General features: G+C 35.9%; 1 protein-coding gene across 2 annotated transcripts in view; it reads right to left on the bottom strand.

Moving 5' to 3' along the window:
* Np (Notopleural) overlaps window positions 1–17,241 on the bottom strand; it is a 35,253-nt gene that overhangs the window by 10,238 nt on the left and 7,774 nt on the right. For both annotated transcript variants that reach the window (XM_053765185.1, XM_053765187.1), the window contains exons 2-3: window positions 10,701–10,983; window positions 706–2,067 (exon numbers count right to left, since the gene is read on the bottom strand). In XM_053765185.1, coding sequence (XP_053621160.1) covers window positions 706–2,067; window positions 10,701–10,929 — 1,591 coding nt within the window. In that variant the 5' untranslated portion in view covers window positions 10,930–10,983. The remainder of the gene's footprint in view (window positions 1–705; window positions 2,068–10,700; window positions 10,984–17,241) is intronic.

Here is a 17,241-nt window from a genome sequence, read left to right as displayed (position 1 = left end):
CAACGTATTACACGATCAAAATCTTAAAATATTGCCTTAGGGATTGATGTTTGTGCGAAAAAATCTCATGAAAATTGTATCTGAATGAAAGGGATTTCAAATGAGTAGAAAATTATAATATAATGAGAGGATTTGCAGGTGTCTTTTTTTGCTAAACACGCCCACGCCGGAGCAATAACTTGCTGGACAATACTCTCGTGAGACGTGACGTCATAATGTTTTGTACGAAGTCTCCAATTTCTTAGAAATAGATAATACTCAGTTGCATTTGTGTGCTATATGAAATATCTATCGGCCCGTCCCGGCTTCGCTCGGGTAAAACCATAATAAATTATACACTGAAACCTTTCTGAGGAATCACACTATCTATTGATAAAAATATCTTCAGTACTTTGAAGTTCATACATCGCGTTCATACAGACAGATGTGATACGCGATATCTTTTTCTATTATGTAAGGATTTGCAAATTAGATTAGGTACTTAAAGTAAATATTTTATAGTAATTTTCATAATCGAAATCATTATTTTTACGTTTGTTTGATCAAGTAGAGATATTTCTTTAACATTATACCTAGTAGGAAATCAATAAGAATAAAATTCATGCCTGATTGACAAAAAAAAGCACAACAGTCGAAACTACTATGAGAAGAACTTATCAGCATTAATAAATTCAAATCTAAGTATATCTTGATAAAAAGACTTACCATCAGAAACAGTGGTGCCATTTTCCGGTGCCTTAGTCGCACCGTCTACAGTTGACCATGTGACTAATGGCGGAAAATCAGTTGTAATCACAGTTGTTGTCGACACCGATGGCGCAGGCGAAGACGATGATGTTAAAATTGGTGTTGTAGGACTTTCAGCCTCAATCGCCGGCATTAACGTCGCTTTTTCTGTGGCCACTTCTTGTATTGTTGTCAATTTAGGTACTTCTGAAGACAATTCGCTTGTTAATCTTTCTGTTGTTTCCGTTAACGCTTCAGTTGTTTCTGTTGGCGATTCGGTTGTTGTTGATGTTGTAGTGGTAGTACTTGGAGTGGTTGTTGTTGTTGTGGTGGTAGTCGTGGTACTTGTTGTTGGCTCTGTAATCTTTTCTGTAGAAAGCGTTGTTGAAATCGTTGTACTCGTTACAGTTGTTGTACTAGGAGTAGTTGATGAAGTGGTTGTTATGTCTTCAGTAGACGTTGTATTAATATAAGTTATTGATGGAACGGATGGTCTTGTAAATATAGGTCTAGTGCTGGTGGACTGTGGTAATATTGTAATATTTAGTCTAGGAGGTAATGGTAAAGGTTTCTTAGTCGTTGGTCGTTTAGGTGGAGGTCTGTACGGTGGTTTCCTTGTGATGTTAAATACTAATACTGGTTTCGTAGGTTTGGGTTTTGATGTAGTAGATAAATATGGAGGTCTGGTAAAGTTTGCTGGCCTAAATGGTTTGATAGTTGGTTTTGTTGGTCGTCTAGTAGGTTTAACTGTTGTTGTTGTACTAGTAGTAATTTTAGGTGCTTCTGTTGTTTCGGTTTTAGTTTCTTCAGTCACCGTGTTGCTGATATCACCAGAGACTGTCTGGAAAGTTGATAATTTTATAGGCAATTCTGTGCTTACGTCTGGTGTTTTATTAACTTGAGGTTTAATAGTCGTATCTACGATTGCGACTGTCGTCAATTTACCATCGTCTTTTTCATCTAACGTAGTTTTAAATTCATCACTTTCAGTTCTGTCTTGGACCTTATCTGCTACCGTTGTCTTTTCTGTTGTAATTTTTCTTGTTGGGAAAATATCTGGTATTTTTGTTACAGTGCTTTGTACTTTATCTTCTGTTTGTGGATGTACAAAACTACCGCTGTCTATCGTGTTGTCTTCTATGTTATTCCCTATAATTTGAGGGAGGATGGTCTTATCTGGGATTTGGCAGCAAGATCCGAAGTAAAACCTGTCTATGCAGGTACCTAAGTGAGAGCCGTTGGCTTTCAGGCAATCTATGGCGAACATACACAGGCCCTCTTGGCCCGTTCTTCTAGATATACACGGCAAGTGTCTTATATTTCTAGCTAGTGGGACAGGACCTGCAACAAAAGAAAAAAAATTGATTAACAGAAATATTTTAATGTAACACTTTTTTTTACAAAATTATCTTTATTGACACATGCTTATATTGACGTCGGAGAGGTCTTATTGCGTTCAGTATGTGACCGAAAGATCAAGTCCGTGCAGTAAACCGTTGAGGAGTTCCTTCGTCGGGAGCCGATCCTAGATGCATCATCAGGTCATGTATATATCATAATAATGCATTGTGCATGCAACTTATTCGTTTAATGATCATACGTAACACGACAAATTGACAATCATAGTTGGCCTCGTACGAGTACATATACTGAAATACGTGGTTTATGTTAACAAAAGCTTGTAATAAATGAATGAGAATTGACGGAATGATACGTATTAGGACCTGTTGGAGAGAACTAAGAATTAAAACCCACAGTTTGTCCACAGCATCTCCTCATTTTCAGGATCAGAAGTTTTACGACTTCATCTCATTCAAGACTTGATAAACATATACATAGTAAGTACTAGTTTACACTATATAGATCGCGATAGAATGGTGTAAACTGGTTTCATGTTTCGAAAATCAAGATTCATACTACGCATGCATACTTATATACAAAACAAAACAATGGATACAAAATATCGTTTTCTATGTCGACCAGTCGGATATTGAACCCATGACCTTGTTAATCACGACAGGAATGTCACTCCGCAAAGGTCGTACGTGCAGCCCTGCGCGGGTTCGGAGATTTCATTCCACTCGTGTGGAAACTAGTGGAATTAGAAGATTCCTCGCGTGTACAACATTCGTAACTGTGACGCTACGAAGTCCAGGTTCAGAGTAAAAATATAACGTTTGAATTTTGAAGACTTTGCTGTGATTTTATGATCAGCCGCCTGTCTCAACTCTCTTTGGGTATGCTATTGGTGATCAGCTTCCAAAACTGTGTATCCCTTAATCATTTCGTACGATATTCACGCCCCGATTCATTCATTGGCTCCGCTCTAGTAAAAACATAATAAATTATACACCTAAACCTTCCTCAGGAATTATACTATCTATTGGTGAAAACCGCATTAAAATCCGTACAGACAGACAGACGCGGCAGACGACTATGTCTTATTTATGATACTCGTATGTAACGAGATGGATTTTATAGAGATAACCAACAGTGTGCTCTCATATTATATCATAGTAAATTGTCATAAGAATTTTGATTAATTAACCTTAACTTAATTTCAAAAGTTACATCCCATTCTACCAATAGGGAGTATTACTGCACATTTATCCCGCCAGTGTACAGCACTGTATGTTAGGTACACTTAAGGTTTGCCGCCTTTTGATATGTCGATTAAAACGTTGATTTTAGAGTAGTTTATTAATCCTTTCATTATATAAGCATTCGTTTGTGAAAATATACAACAATGTAGCATATTCGGGTTCGAAATATTGGGAAAAATCATTTTCCATAAGATAAAAAACTTCGAAAACTATGGGATACGCCTCACGCTGTAAAATTTTCGAGCCAGTAAATGTTCGAAAAAAGCTCGGAACACTTCACACGTGAAGACTTATATATTTTAAGAAGGACTTCATACATGTAAGATCTTCAGTCAAAATCAAGTTTATATCAGTTTATGACCACAGTTGACCAAATAATGCAGAACCCTAAAATAGTGTTATTATTTTCAGGATAATCCACTAAATCCTTCCTTTTTCCTTTAAACTCGCATCACGACTGCGTAGAAGGTATTTTTGGTCGTAAATCTGCAACAATATTGAAAATTGGCGTTTTTTGCCTCCATTGGCAATGTTTGTGTACCTTAGTTGTACCAGTAACGCCATCTGCACTGAGCTTTGCGTAATATGCCCTATTGTCATCCATCCAAAATACTTCAAATAATTGATTTGACTAATAACAAACTATATACGAGTAAAAAGTCTACAACGGATGAATTAGGAGATAAGAGATACATATCTACTACTACTAATATTAGTGAAAGCGTGTTCATTATTATATCTTTCCATCTATGTACGTGAAAACGGTGAATTGGATTGGGTCGATTTTTATTGTTTAGATAGTTGATGAGTTGATTAAGAGCCAGGCCCATTGCTACGTTGCGTCGTGCCGCTCCGTTGTGATCCGTTGTTTTCCAGATTTGAGCGTGGTTTGAGCGCTACGTAGCTTGCGGCATGGCTCTATGGGGTCAGTAACCCATCTTAAAAGTGCGAAGTACAGAAACAAAGTCATCACTAGAGACATCTATGAGCTCTGACACACAACATTGAATCGTAGGAAAATCTATGGGAAAAATATCAGTATTTTAAATCCTCAGCAAATCGATAGATGGAGCTAGCAATAAATATATTTCCGGCTACACACTCGCCGAACCCAATCAGATGTCAACGTGAAAGCACCAACATTGCGTAGTTTGTATGAGAGCTTTTATTTACCGCAAAACGTAAAAGTAGATCAAAGACATTCCCTTGCAAAGTTATGCCTTGATTATGAGATATAAGATAAATCTAATAAGTTTGTTGATGGAACCTCAATTCTATTAATCCTTCCTACTAAAGTTTGTGCAGATGTTACTCATTCACGCAAATTCTACTGAACGGATTGTTATGTAATTTAATACACGAGTAGAAAATAACCTGGAATTACAGGGTACGTTTTATCCCGAAATTCCCACGGGAGTGAAGTTAAAAACCATACATATACTTAAATATATACGTTAAAAACCAACGCATTTTTTTCTGAACTATTTGTTTTTGGTTCGTTAATGTCTAATGTATGCAGTGTAAATAGATATTTATTTTTACTAGCATTTGCCCACGGCTTCGCCCGTATAAATTTCCCACGGGAACAGTTGTTTTTACGGGATGAAAGGTACCCTATGTCCTTCTCCATACTTCAAACTACACATATACAAAATTTCAAGAAAATTGGTTGAGTGGACAGCGTGGAGAGAACAGACAAAGTTAATTTCGCATTTATAATGGTGGGATAAGGTTTGACTTTTTTGTTGATCTGTGGTACTTACTATATCAAGTTCATGGCCATCTTTTGACGACCTCGGTAGTGCAGTGGTACGAGTAAAGTACTTGCCTCTGAACCGAGAGGTCTAGGGTTCGATCCCCGGTCGGGTCATGATGGAAAATGTAAATAAGGAAAATATATATTTTCCCTGAGAGAGCAAAAAGTACCCTAACTGCCATCCCAGGATAAGCATATCCTGTATCCAAATTCTAAAAAGAAGGAAGTAAATAAATGTGTACACGGGTATAAACCCGTAGTGCCGGCTCCACACTGTCGTCGAACAGTTCGCCAAACTTTGACAGATATACATTGCAGGTTTTTAATTGCGGTAAATAAAAGCACTCATACAAACTACGCAATGTTCACGCACTCGCGTCTGCAGGTGCTGTCGGCGACAGTGTGGAACTGGCATAAGACGGTGACCATCTTCTTCATAATCGTAGTCCTCATGGCTGAGGGTCTTGGTCATTACGTGGAATGACCAATACACACAACAACTTTCTTGGCATTATTAATGGAGTGGTTTGCCATTGCCTTCTCCATTTCACACACAAGTTAATAATAATCAACCAATGTGCAGGTTTCCTTACGATGTTTTCCATCATCGGAAACACGTGGTGGTCTATGAAAACTACATGAGTCAGATTGGTATACAAACTCACGTGACACTAGTAAGATTCGAACCTGGGACCTTTCGATCCACAGGCGGGCGTCTTTACCTTTACACCACCGCTTCACGGTGACCATGGATTCGAGAATTTTAGAGTCACATAACAAAGAAACAATAAAAGTATCTCTAAAAACGAATTACGACCGAACGCTGTTAAATAATTACATATCGCCGTAATAAAACGCACGGTCGTTGGTTATCACGACCTATTCAATGTAATATCCCATAACACAAGTCTCGAACTTACCTTGGGGCTAACTCAATATGTGTTATTTGTCCATATAAAAAAATGTGGTGTTTATTATGGCTAAGGGCTTATTATGTAATTATTTTTTTATTAGAAGATTCTAAAAATATATATTTTAACGTTGCATTTTATATGTTGCATTCGGTGTTTGTTAAAATATATTTTTTAAAGTAAGTATTTACGCAGGAGAGGCGCTGACGTGTACATTCACGTATACACATCACATACATGTACGTACCTATTGTATTGATTTGCGTAAAAATGGAGTTTAATATCTAACATTCAAATGCTGTTTCATTTATGTATTTAATACTATTAATTTATTTTTTATTAGTGTCACGTTGTCTCATATTTATGTAAACGTTTTTCACGAAAAAACGAGGACGATTTTTTATAATTTTTGTGTAGAATGAATGGTGTTTGGTGTATGGGTTATTCGGTCTTTATCTGCATAGTCTGGAGACGTAAAGAATGCAGCTGCCCGCAAACGTATCAATGGGAACATTTTTTATAAACGTACCGTTACTTTTTAAACTCATTTCTTTCGGCATTATACTCGTAGATGGATCATTTCCTCCTGTCTTCTCAGTAAGGGTTGTTCCGGAATACTAGTGGTTTGTATATTTTAGAAATATTACAAAGAGCCACCTAGCCGATCGGAATAATTGGAAAATTTTAGTATCAGAGGCCAATATCCTATTTGGCTCCTATTAGGTCATATATTACAAATCTTTTAATTTGACATTAAAAAGTTCTAATTTCTAGGTCGTTTGACCTCACCTCACTTTAGCGTTAACATTCATAAAACCCAAAGACATAATATACCGAATTCTCCGGTATCCTCTCATATCTTCTCAAGCCCATGTCGGGTCATGTGGTGTCATTAAAATCACATTTCCAAGTGAAAACTGAGTCATCGCGGTCGTTGACACATTTTTTGTATCTTGACCTCTATTTATGTAACTCACTGGACAAGCCGTTCTATAAAACTTGTTAAAGAACCGCGACATACTTAAAAATAATGTAGCGCTAAAACAAAAAGTAAGTATATTCATATTATGTACAAATGAAACAAAACTTTGTTTAGTTATTTATTTAGCAGGAAGATGAAATTATCACCTTTCCGTCGGAGAGACAGAGAAAGATGATGAATCAGTAGTTAATGATGTGGCAATTTTTTGGTCAAATTTCTTTATAATGAGACTGTAATGGGTAAAATGATAGGTGAACAAACGGTTATGTGATTATTTTTTTCAAAAAAATGTATGGGGTCTGTGTAGCTATTTCGACTCTGCAATAAAATTATATTTATTTGAGGAGAAGGTGATGATGTAGTTTAGATAACATCCGTATCATACCACACCACACTACGTTCGATCCCAGTTATGTCAAGATGGAAAATTATGTTTTTCAGATTAACTTGGGTTAACTTTCAGGTTAACAGGTTAACTAGCACAAGACAAATTTACGTTGGGACTAACTACAGCCTATGAGTTTTAACTTACCAAAATCGTAGGGTTAAATCATATACCTATATAATGAGGTATATGATTTAACCCTACGTTTTTGGGCCATTTTAGCCACATTGGATATCTAGATACGAAAAGCGGAAACGTGTCAGATCAAGAACGCTTTGTTGGAGTGATGATCTGGGTTGGATTTGGCAACGTATATAAGGGCTTTGATAATGATAAATGTAAATGGCGGCAGCTCCACAAATAAGAACAATGTTCTTAAATGGTTGGTGATTATGAAAAGGGCTTGGATGGAGTTGGAGCCTTTTGTCGAGCGGCGTAAGGAATACGTCAAGAAAAATATTTACAGCGTGTCTAGGATAGTGTAAGGTCTTCACAAATTAATAACGAAGTAACAAAATGCCTACTTAAGAAGAAATGACGGCTGTCAGTAAACAAAATATATCAAATCTTTTTAATTTTATTGCTGGTGTAGAGTTTCTTTCCATTATTTATTGAGGAATGAGCTTAGATGTCATTATAAAGTGATCACGTATTATAGCCAGCCAATAGTCAATTGAATAACACAAAACAATCAAAATATTTGAACAAACTATTAACTTGATTTTATTAATATTAAGCAATTATCTACTGCTATAACCTTAAATATAATATTCTAAGAATTTACTGTTCATCAATCCTACATATAAGTAACATTAATTGTATTATATATATTAGATACAATTCATCGACTGATTCGATATTATTATGTAATTTATTATAATGACAAATTGTACAGCTTTGCCAAGTCAGTAATGAGTGTGGTGGATATAATTTATATGTGACTACATAATTTCATTTACGGATTGAATAGCTTTGAAGCAATCACTCATTTAGTTTAATTAATCATGCAGTAACCAGTTAACTCAAGATTAATATGACTATGTGTGATTTATACCAGTATATGTTTATTTATAGCGCTCAATCAAAGCTATTTAATTCAGTTTCAATATTTTTTTTCAATGTTGAAATTTAAAACTATGCTATGCGTTGACTGAGCTAGCAAATCTAAAAAGTTCTGGCTTGCTGTCATCGAGTTTAGGAGTAGAATATGTACGTGATAAATCCTAACTAATCCCAATCCTAACGAATATTATTTCGGTTTATTTTCTTTTTCCGCTTTATCTGCTTAACCAATCTTCTTGAAATGCATACATGTAGCTTGAAGCACGGAAAAGGACATTGGGTACCTTTCATCTCGTAATGTCCCCGTGGGTAATCTACTAATAAGCGATAAAAGTCTTCGCAATAGATTGGCAACAACAGTTTTCCGAAAGAGGGTTGACTGCCTAATTTGATTGAATCCTGAGCTTTGTTGTCACCGCCGAGAATGTAACCGAGCACGCACTGATGAGAGATAGAGAAGGAGTTATCATGTCATTAGATAATCGCCACAAAAGGAAGTTCCTCTACCTGCCAACAGCGGCCGTGAGTCATCGTGTAAAAGTCATTGTTACACACACACTTTCACTCGGCTCACTGGGTCACACTCGTTCAATGGAATATTTTCACGTCTTCATCCCTCGCGAGGGCGACACAGCCTTATTTGTTTTCTAGCGACCGCCTGTCATCGAATGTGACAGTAAGTTTGTTATCACTTTTCGCTGTCTTTTTACTCAAGCAATCTTCTTGAAATTTTGCATACATGTAGTTTGAAGTGTGGAGAAATTTTCATCCCGGAAAAATATATGTTTCCGTGGGATATTTGCGCGGACAAAATCTGGTAAAGAATAAAAATAAGTTTATTTAAAAAGAAGCCCAACAAGACAGTCTGAAAGGAAATAGAGAAATCCACTCAGAAACATCTTTCTCATTTCAAGTCTAGTCTAGACACAATATGAATACATTATAGTGTTTCTAGGCAACCCTAATTTTACAACCGTAGACTAATTCGTTCCATGTCTATCTGTCTGTAAATTAGCGATGACAGACGATTATTTTCACTTGCACTTTGACCGTCAATTGTTTTTCAAATGCCAAGTGAGAGTTGGACAATTGGATATGGAAGTGAGACGCTCGAAATAATAATTTGTGTTCTACTAGAATTTCCCGCATGTAAAAGTAAAAAACAAACTTACGTATTCGTTGAATCTCAATCTAGTTTTAATCCATTTTATTGAGTCGGGTGAATTCATGACGACATTTTGTTTGATTTCACAGAGCCGCGGGCAAAAGCTAATTTCGTAAAAATTGGTAATGAATGGAATATTGAATACATTTTTGAGTGAAATATCTTGTCTTGTCCAAAAAATTCGAAATTTTTATTTTTTAATCTAATATAATAAATAACAGGATTGTGTATTGTATTTATTTAACAGCAGTGACAAGACGCTCTCGGACGGGCCGTATCTACGCACAATCAACAGCACATCAAGTTACGCTGGATAAATCTCTATGGCATGGCGCGGTAACATAGCGGCGAGTTTGTAATAAATTTCGATAGGTTGATATGCTGTTGACTGTACCTCTATATCTCCTGAACTGATATTATTTTCTTCTATGAACTTATCTATAGTTTCACAATTACGTCGCCGCACATAACAGTCAACAATAACTGTAACGGACACGCTCAAATTAACTGAGTCGTTACGGAGTTTAAACGTGCTTCATAAATTGTAAAGTAAACTTAGCGGTTATCGTGTGAATTAGAACTTTGGCATTATATTCTATTAGCTGCCCGTCCCGGCTTCGCTTGGGTAAAACCATGATAATTTATATACCAAAACCTTTCTTAGATGTAAACGTAAAGCTTCTAACCCCTCTGAAATCACATTATCTATTGCTAAAAACCGCATAAACATCCATCTGGTAGTTTTTGAGTTTATCGCTTTCATACAGACAAACGCGACAGGGAGACTTCTTTTTATAATATGTAAGGATTTTCTTTTTAAGAAGTGCTGGCTTGTCCTTAAGGATAATATCCGTGCCAATGGTCTGACAACTAGGGATGCCGACGACCGTGCGGAGTGGAGACGAGAAAGTAGGAAAGCGGACCCTGGGCTCCGACGCTCAACGGCTGAGTTTCAACGCTATATGATCACTATCGCTATACATAATCAGCAAGCGTTGAAACGGGCCTTAAATGTATGGAACGACATATTATATCTTGTTAATGTAGATACCTATATGTTTTAGTGAACTCAATAAATGATTAAAAACAATATATAATAATAATATTTACCTTGCAAATAGTCCATATTTAATATAACCGGTCCGGCCTTCACATAATTCAAATTTAACAACACTTGGAAAACTAATAGGGCAAATGTGAAATTTAAACATACTAGTCTGAAGCTATCAACGAATTTGTTTAGCAAACACTTTTTGTTAATGTTGGTATCACTGGCACTGTCACCGCACTTCACGTCTATTGGTTGGCTGTAAGGCCATGTGCTTATTGGCGGGCCCATTTTTGTATTTTTCTAATGTTGCTGTTTCATTGTAGAATGGGGTATAAGTTGTGCCTGTAACAAGAAAATGAATTAAATTAATATTGTGCTCGTATACAGTTATTTAGATTAAAGATTCTCAGGCTAGGAGACTGATATAAAAGTTTTCAACTTTACGCAAACAGAGGATAATTACATTATCCTCTGTTTGCGTTTACAGTTTATTTTTCTGTTACCGTTTATACGAAGAATGACTTAAAAGTACAGTATAAATTACATAGTCCATAATCGGTCAAATTTGAAATAAATGATTGTTGTATATTTTGTAAGTGTTGGTTTTTGAGATACCTATTCCATATTGTCATGTAAATCTGCTAATAGGCAGTTTAAAAAAAACGTGTGGCACTCCCAGACGTGAAAACTTGATTATTAACGTTGTGCATTTTTGACATCTTACGAATTTTCGAGCCCTGACGCGAGTTTAACATTTTTTACCCATCACAAAAAGTGTACAACGTCGCTAAAGAAATTTTCACTTTAAAACATATAAGGAAAAACATTTTAAAACACTTTCGCATGTATTTGTAAACACTTATATAATAAAATGTGATGAGAATGAGCCATCCAAGCACCCTATTATGAGCCATCCGGAAGGCCAGGTCACTCTGACTCACGGTGTTTGACGGAAACACAGAGATTAATAATATTACTCCTACGTCAGCTAGCCCAATGGAAAGTTTATCTGTTTGTGGAATATACCTATATTATTATATTTCGAAAAATATATGATTTAATATATATTTTTCGAATTCAAATGTATTTATTTGTCTCCACAATCTTATATACGTACATATAATCAGTTAGGAATTTTATTCAACTATTATAATTTATGTATATTGATGACTAGCTGATGCCTGCGAATTTTTGGTAAGGAGTCAAAATTACTAGAGAAATTTAATTGTACAGACGATAATTGTTGTAACGATACCTATACACACAGAAAATCCTAATCAGACTGAAAAAGTATATTTTCTATAGTGTAGCTGTGCCATCATATTTATTAATAATAAAAAAACATAAGTATACATATTATTCGTGATATTCTACGTTATTTATTAATAATTATAAGACTTTATTATTCGCAAAGTCAAGTCTGAGTTAACTACCAGTTTGAACAAGGAAACATTTTTTTATCGTTGCAAAAATAACAAAATCCATAAATTAAGACCCAACATAAAATTAAGTGCTTGTTTTTTTTATGTGATTCAAATCTTTACAGCTTGTGAAAATGATTCATTGAACTTGTAAGAACTGGTTTAGTGAGTGCCTAACTATACATTTTGTCTTTATTAGCTACTAGCGGCCCGACCCGGCTTCGCACGGGTAACAGCATAATAAATTATACTCCTAAACCTTCCTCATGAACCACACTATCTATTGGTGAAAACCACATGAAAATCCGTTCAGTAGTTTTTTAGTTTATCGCGAACAGACAGACAGACGCAGCAGAGGACTTTGATAGATAATATGTAAGAGTAGTTTGTGCCTTTTTGAGAAAATCATAATTATTTTCATAAGCATGCTTCTGGTGAAGAATACGTCGTGAGGAAACTTGTGTGTAAAATGGAGAAGGCATTAGCAAACCACTCCAATAGTGCCAAGCAAGTTGTTGTGTTTATTTCATACTCGTCATAACAACGACCCTCGGCCACTAAGAATAAATAAACAATAAATATATAAGGACAAATCACACAGATTGAGCTAGCCCCAAAGTAAGTTCGAGACTTGTGTTATGGGATACTAACTCAACGATAATATATTTTATAACCAATACATATATAGATAAACATCCAAGACCCGGGCCAATCAGGAAAAGATCATTTCCCATCATGACCCGACCGGAGATCGAACCCGGGTCCTCTCGGTTCAGAGGCAAGCACTTTACCACTGCGCCACCGAGGTCAAAGAAAGAAAGAAATAAGACACGCTTTTTAACTCCAAAATGTTGACTTCACAAGATTTTACCGTCGTACAAGCTACATAAATAGGTTTTTTATGTTGACGTTAGAAAAAGTACTGATTTATAGTTCTTTAGTTGGCACCTTAGAAGTGACTATCTTAGCAGCCTATCCTAATACTAACTAAAAGTAATTTCGTTTGTTTGTCACCTTTTCACGCCCTATCTATTCAACCAATCTACTTGAAATTTTACATAAATGTTTAGTTTATAGTAGTATGGATACTTTTCATCCCGGAAAAATAACTGTATAATTTACGCGGGCGAAGCCGCGGGCAACAGATAGGCTGTTATAAAGCTTCTATAAGCCATATTTAGCTGCATCTAAGCGGGTATATTTTTAATAAACAACAGTTAGTACAGGTTTTAGCAGGAAGCGGTGTACAGTTATGTGATCCTGTTCGCGCGGTGTCCGAGCTGGTTTTGCTAAATCTAGTTCTGTTATGACTTATTGCTGGAGACGATGTAGGGACTCCCTTCCTTCGTCGCCCATTATGTGGAATGTAACACACGTAACGACTTCCTAGTCTATTATATAGGGATCAACATTGTTTAAATGACATTATTTCGGCATTTCCTCTCAGCATCTCGAAATGCCAGTAGTAAGCTTTTTAAGAATAGCTGCGCCCCGGGGCTGCGCTCCCGTGGGAATTTTGGGATAAAAGTACCCTATGTATTCCAAATTATATTCTACCTGTGTACCAAATTTCATAATAATCTATCCAGTAGATGTTGCGTGAAAAAGTAACAAACATACATGCGCACATGTTGTGTGTATTTCTGAATTTCCATGGTTTAAAAAATATTGACCAAAATTGTATGAGAATCAGAGAGACCAGTGGCCACTCCCGTTCACGAGTTGACGCGCGGGTCACACATCGCGACCATCTACTCAAACACTACGACTACTAATGACTATAAAAATAATATAAAAGCTAGTAAAATAAATAAATAGATGCGAGAATATAGCCACCGCTTTAAGCTCAATGTGCTTTGGATTTAAGTTTTTGGGAGTAGCAGCTCCAGTCTTACCTATAGCTTTATGCATCGGGAGGGAACCAACTCATAAACACCGTTATGTATTAATTGCAAACAGAGGCGTCGTCGTGACCTCGATCTAAACACGACACCCCGTTACTGCCTTATCGTTCTTATGCTCATCTCGATTAACAAAGATCGAGTGTGTTGTTTTGTTGACAACAAAGATTTTTATCTTTTAATAAAAAAATATGACTGGCTTGCTTCTAATATAATAAATACAGTAGCCCGTCACGGCTTCGTGATAGTGTAATAAATTATACACCTAAACCTACCTCAGGAATTACTATCTTTTAATGAAAGCCACATGAAAACTAAAACAATAGTTTTTGAGTTTATCAATAGACTTTTCGTAAGTAAGAAGTAGTGATAAGTGGCGCGTTTATGTCTTTTACATGGACAGCTCGATACGAAAATACTTAAAAACGACTTTGTTGATATTTATCAGAGAAAGTGGTTTGTATAGTCTGCATTTATTTTTATAATACCTATTACAAAGTCGCCAGTGCGCAGAATCTAGAATAATATAAGTTTTCATTCAAATTAAGAAGAAATTGCGTTCTAATTTTGAAATACGAATGATTTAATAATAATATATATATTTTTAATACGTACTTAATGATACAATATTTAGAAAATATATAAGAGACCTGATTTTCACCCTTTCGAGTCTGATTCTCTGTCTCTCATCTGAGCGTTTTTCCGGTTCCTTCCTAAGTCGTTAAGCGTCGGAGCCCAGAGTCCACTTTCCTACATTTTCGTCTCCACTTTACTCGGTCGTCGGTATTTGTCTATTTCGAAAATGGCAAATTTTCACATTCCATTACCATTGTTAAGATAATAGTTGTGTGTGTTTTATTCCACTTAATGACCACGACTTCAGCAATGAGGAATACGACTGACTAATAAAGCTTATTTCACACCACGTGAGCTTCCATTACGTGCTCGAACCATAACGGATAGAGATACGTTTCTTTTACTATTATCTTCCCACTAAGATCTAGAATTGATAAAAAAAACAATGGTTTAATTGATATGAGTGGCTGAGTTAAACGGGAGACCGTTAGGGCGACCTGGATAGCACTCGATGTATGCGGGGCCAATATTATACTTGTTTGTAATATCTTACCGTGTAAACAATACATGTTATGCCGGCTAAACCCTGTCGTCGAACAGTTTACCAAACTTTGCCGGATGTGGTATACATTGCTGGTTTTTCATTGCGGTAAATAAAAGCATTCATACTAACTACGCAATGTGCACGCATTGGCGTCGGCACGTGTCCGAATTCGGCGACAGTGTGGCGCTGGCATTAAAATACATTCATAACAAGAAGCAAATATACTACATATTTACGGTTAATTCTATTTTGTGATTAAAATATATAAAATATATATATATTAGGACAAATCACACAGATTGAGCTAGCCCCAAAGTAAGTTACAGATTTGTGTTATGGGAATTTGCAATGCATTTTTTTGTCAATGCAATTGCGGTGTCGTAACGTATCTGTATTAAATTGAGCCTAATTAATATAAAAAAATATTCTATGTATTCTAGTTTATTTTTGATGACCTCGATGGCGCAGTGGTAAAGTGCTTGCCTCTGAACCGAAAGGTCCCGGGTTCGATCCCCGGTCGGGTCATGATGGAAAATAATCTTTTTCTAATTGGCCCGGGTCTTAGATAAAATGAAAAAAATGAGGACAAACCACACATATTGAGCTAGCCCCAAAGTAAGTTCGAGACTTGTGTTATGGGATACTAACTCAACGATAATATATTTTATAACCTATACATATATAGATAAACATCCAAGACCCGGGCCAATTAGAAAAAGATCATTTTCCATCATGACCCGACCGGGGATGTTTAGATGTTTATCTATATATGTATTTGTTATATTTTATAATACAGTATCGTTGAGTTAGTATCCCATACATAAGTCTCGAACTTACTTTGGGGCTAGTTCAATCTGTGTGATTTGTCCTAATATATTTATTTATTTATTATTTATTTATAAACGAATGTCGCTTAAAACACTTTATTTATCCTTTTTAATGTCAAATAAATAAGTAATATCATTTTATTCGAAATTACAGAAGAGATATAAAATTTTAACGATCGCGCGATCGGAGACAAATTTCTCAATTATTATTTTAACCGTAATTTTTTTCCTCCTTGCCTACTTTTAAAGTTAACTGCCAGTTATGTTATCTGTGTTATTACCATGGATTTAGTAAGTACTTCGGTACGGAGTAAGTACCTGTTAATTCCATGGTTATTAAAATAAATATATTAGGACAAATCACACAGATTGAGCTAGCCCCAAAGTAAGTTCGACACTTGTGTTATGGGATACTAACTCAACGATACTATATTTTATAACAAATACATATAAGGATAAACATCCAAGACCCGGGTCAATCAGAAAAAGACCATTTTCCATCATGACCCGACCGGGGATCGAACCCGGGACCTCTCGGTTCAGTGCCAAGGCCACTGCGCCACCGAGGTCGTCAAAGACATTATTACAAAGATACTTTAATTCAGTTTGGTGAAAAGGCCACCGTCCTTGATGGTGTCATCACAGACCGTTATATAAGGGCTTGTCCAAACGGACGACGCGACAGAATTTATCATGTACGGTTGTCAAGAAAGCTTTTGGATAAATACACCTGCCTCTCCGCGTATATTGTAAATGACAATCAAGGGAAAGAGCTTTTAGGAAAACTAGGGTTTCTTCTTTAGAGGCTATCTATTGCTTTTTCTGAGTCTTTAATCCAGCAATAATCCCGCTATTTAGCATAAAAATAAAAATGAATGCCAAAGACCTAGCGAATTGGAGTCGAAAAACTAGGCAACCGGGCCCTGGGCTCCGAGGCTCAACGGCTGAGAAAACAACCGGGAGAACGCTCAGATGAGAAAAACAGTTAAATACAAAATTTATTTAAAAAATAATATTATCTACATGCAAGATTTGAATAATAATTTACTTCCATTCCGCTAGGAGCAATAGAAAAATATCATAAAATTTAATTTCTGTTTTTACAATTTAAGTATAAGTAATTTAAATTATGGTACTCGCGGAAGACCAGCGTCGTGGTTAACACCGTGACACATGCTGAGCTAACCAATTTGGTATAAAAAATCTAAAACAATAACATTTAGTATTTATATATTCAGACTACTAGTATCTAGGTAATTTTTTAACATTCCTATTTTCGTCTCGTGTTAATCATTAATTCAAAAGTAAGAAACACTTTTTAACATGTCGAC

Source organism: Plodia interpunctella, chromosome 27, assembly GCF_027563975.2.
Source record: "Plodia interpunctella isolate USDA-ARS_2022_Savannah chromosome 27, ilPloInte3.2, whole genome shotgun sequence".
Classification (NCBI taxonomy): domain Eukaryota; kingdom Metazoa; phylum Arthropoda; class Insecta; order Lepidoptera; family Pyralidae; genus Plodia; species Plodia interpunctella.
The sequence above is the reverse complement of the archived record's forward strand: the minus strand, read 5'-3'. Positions and strand labels throughout refer to the sequence as shown.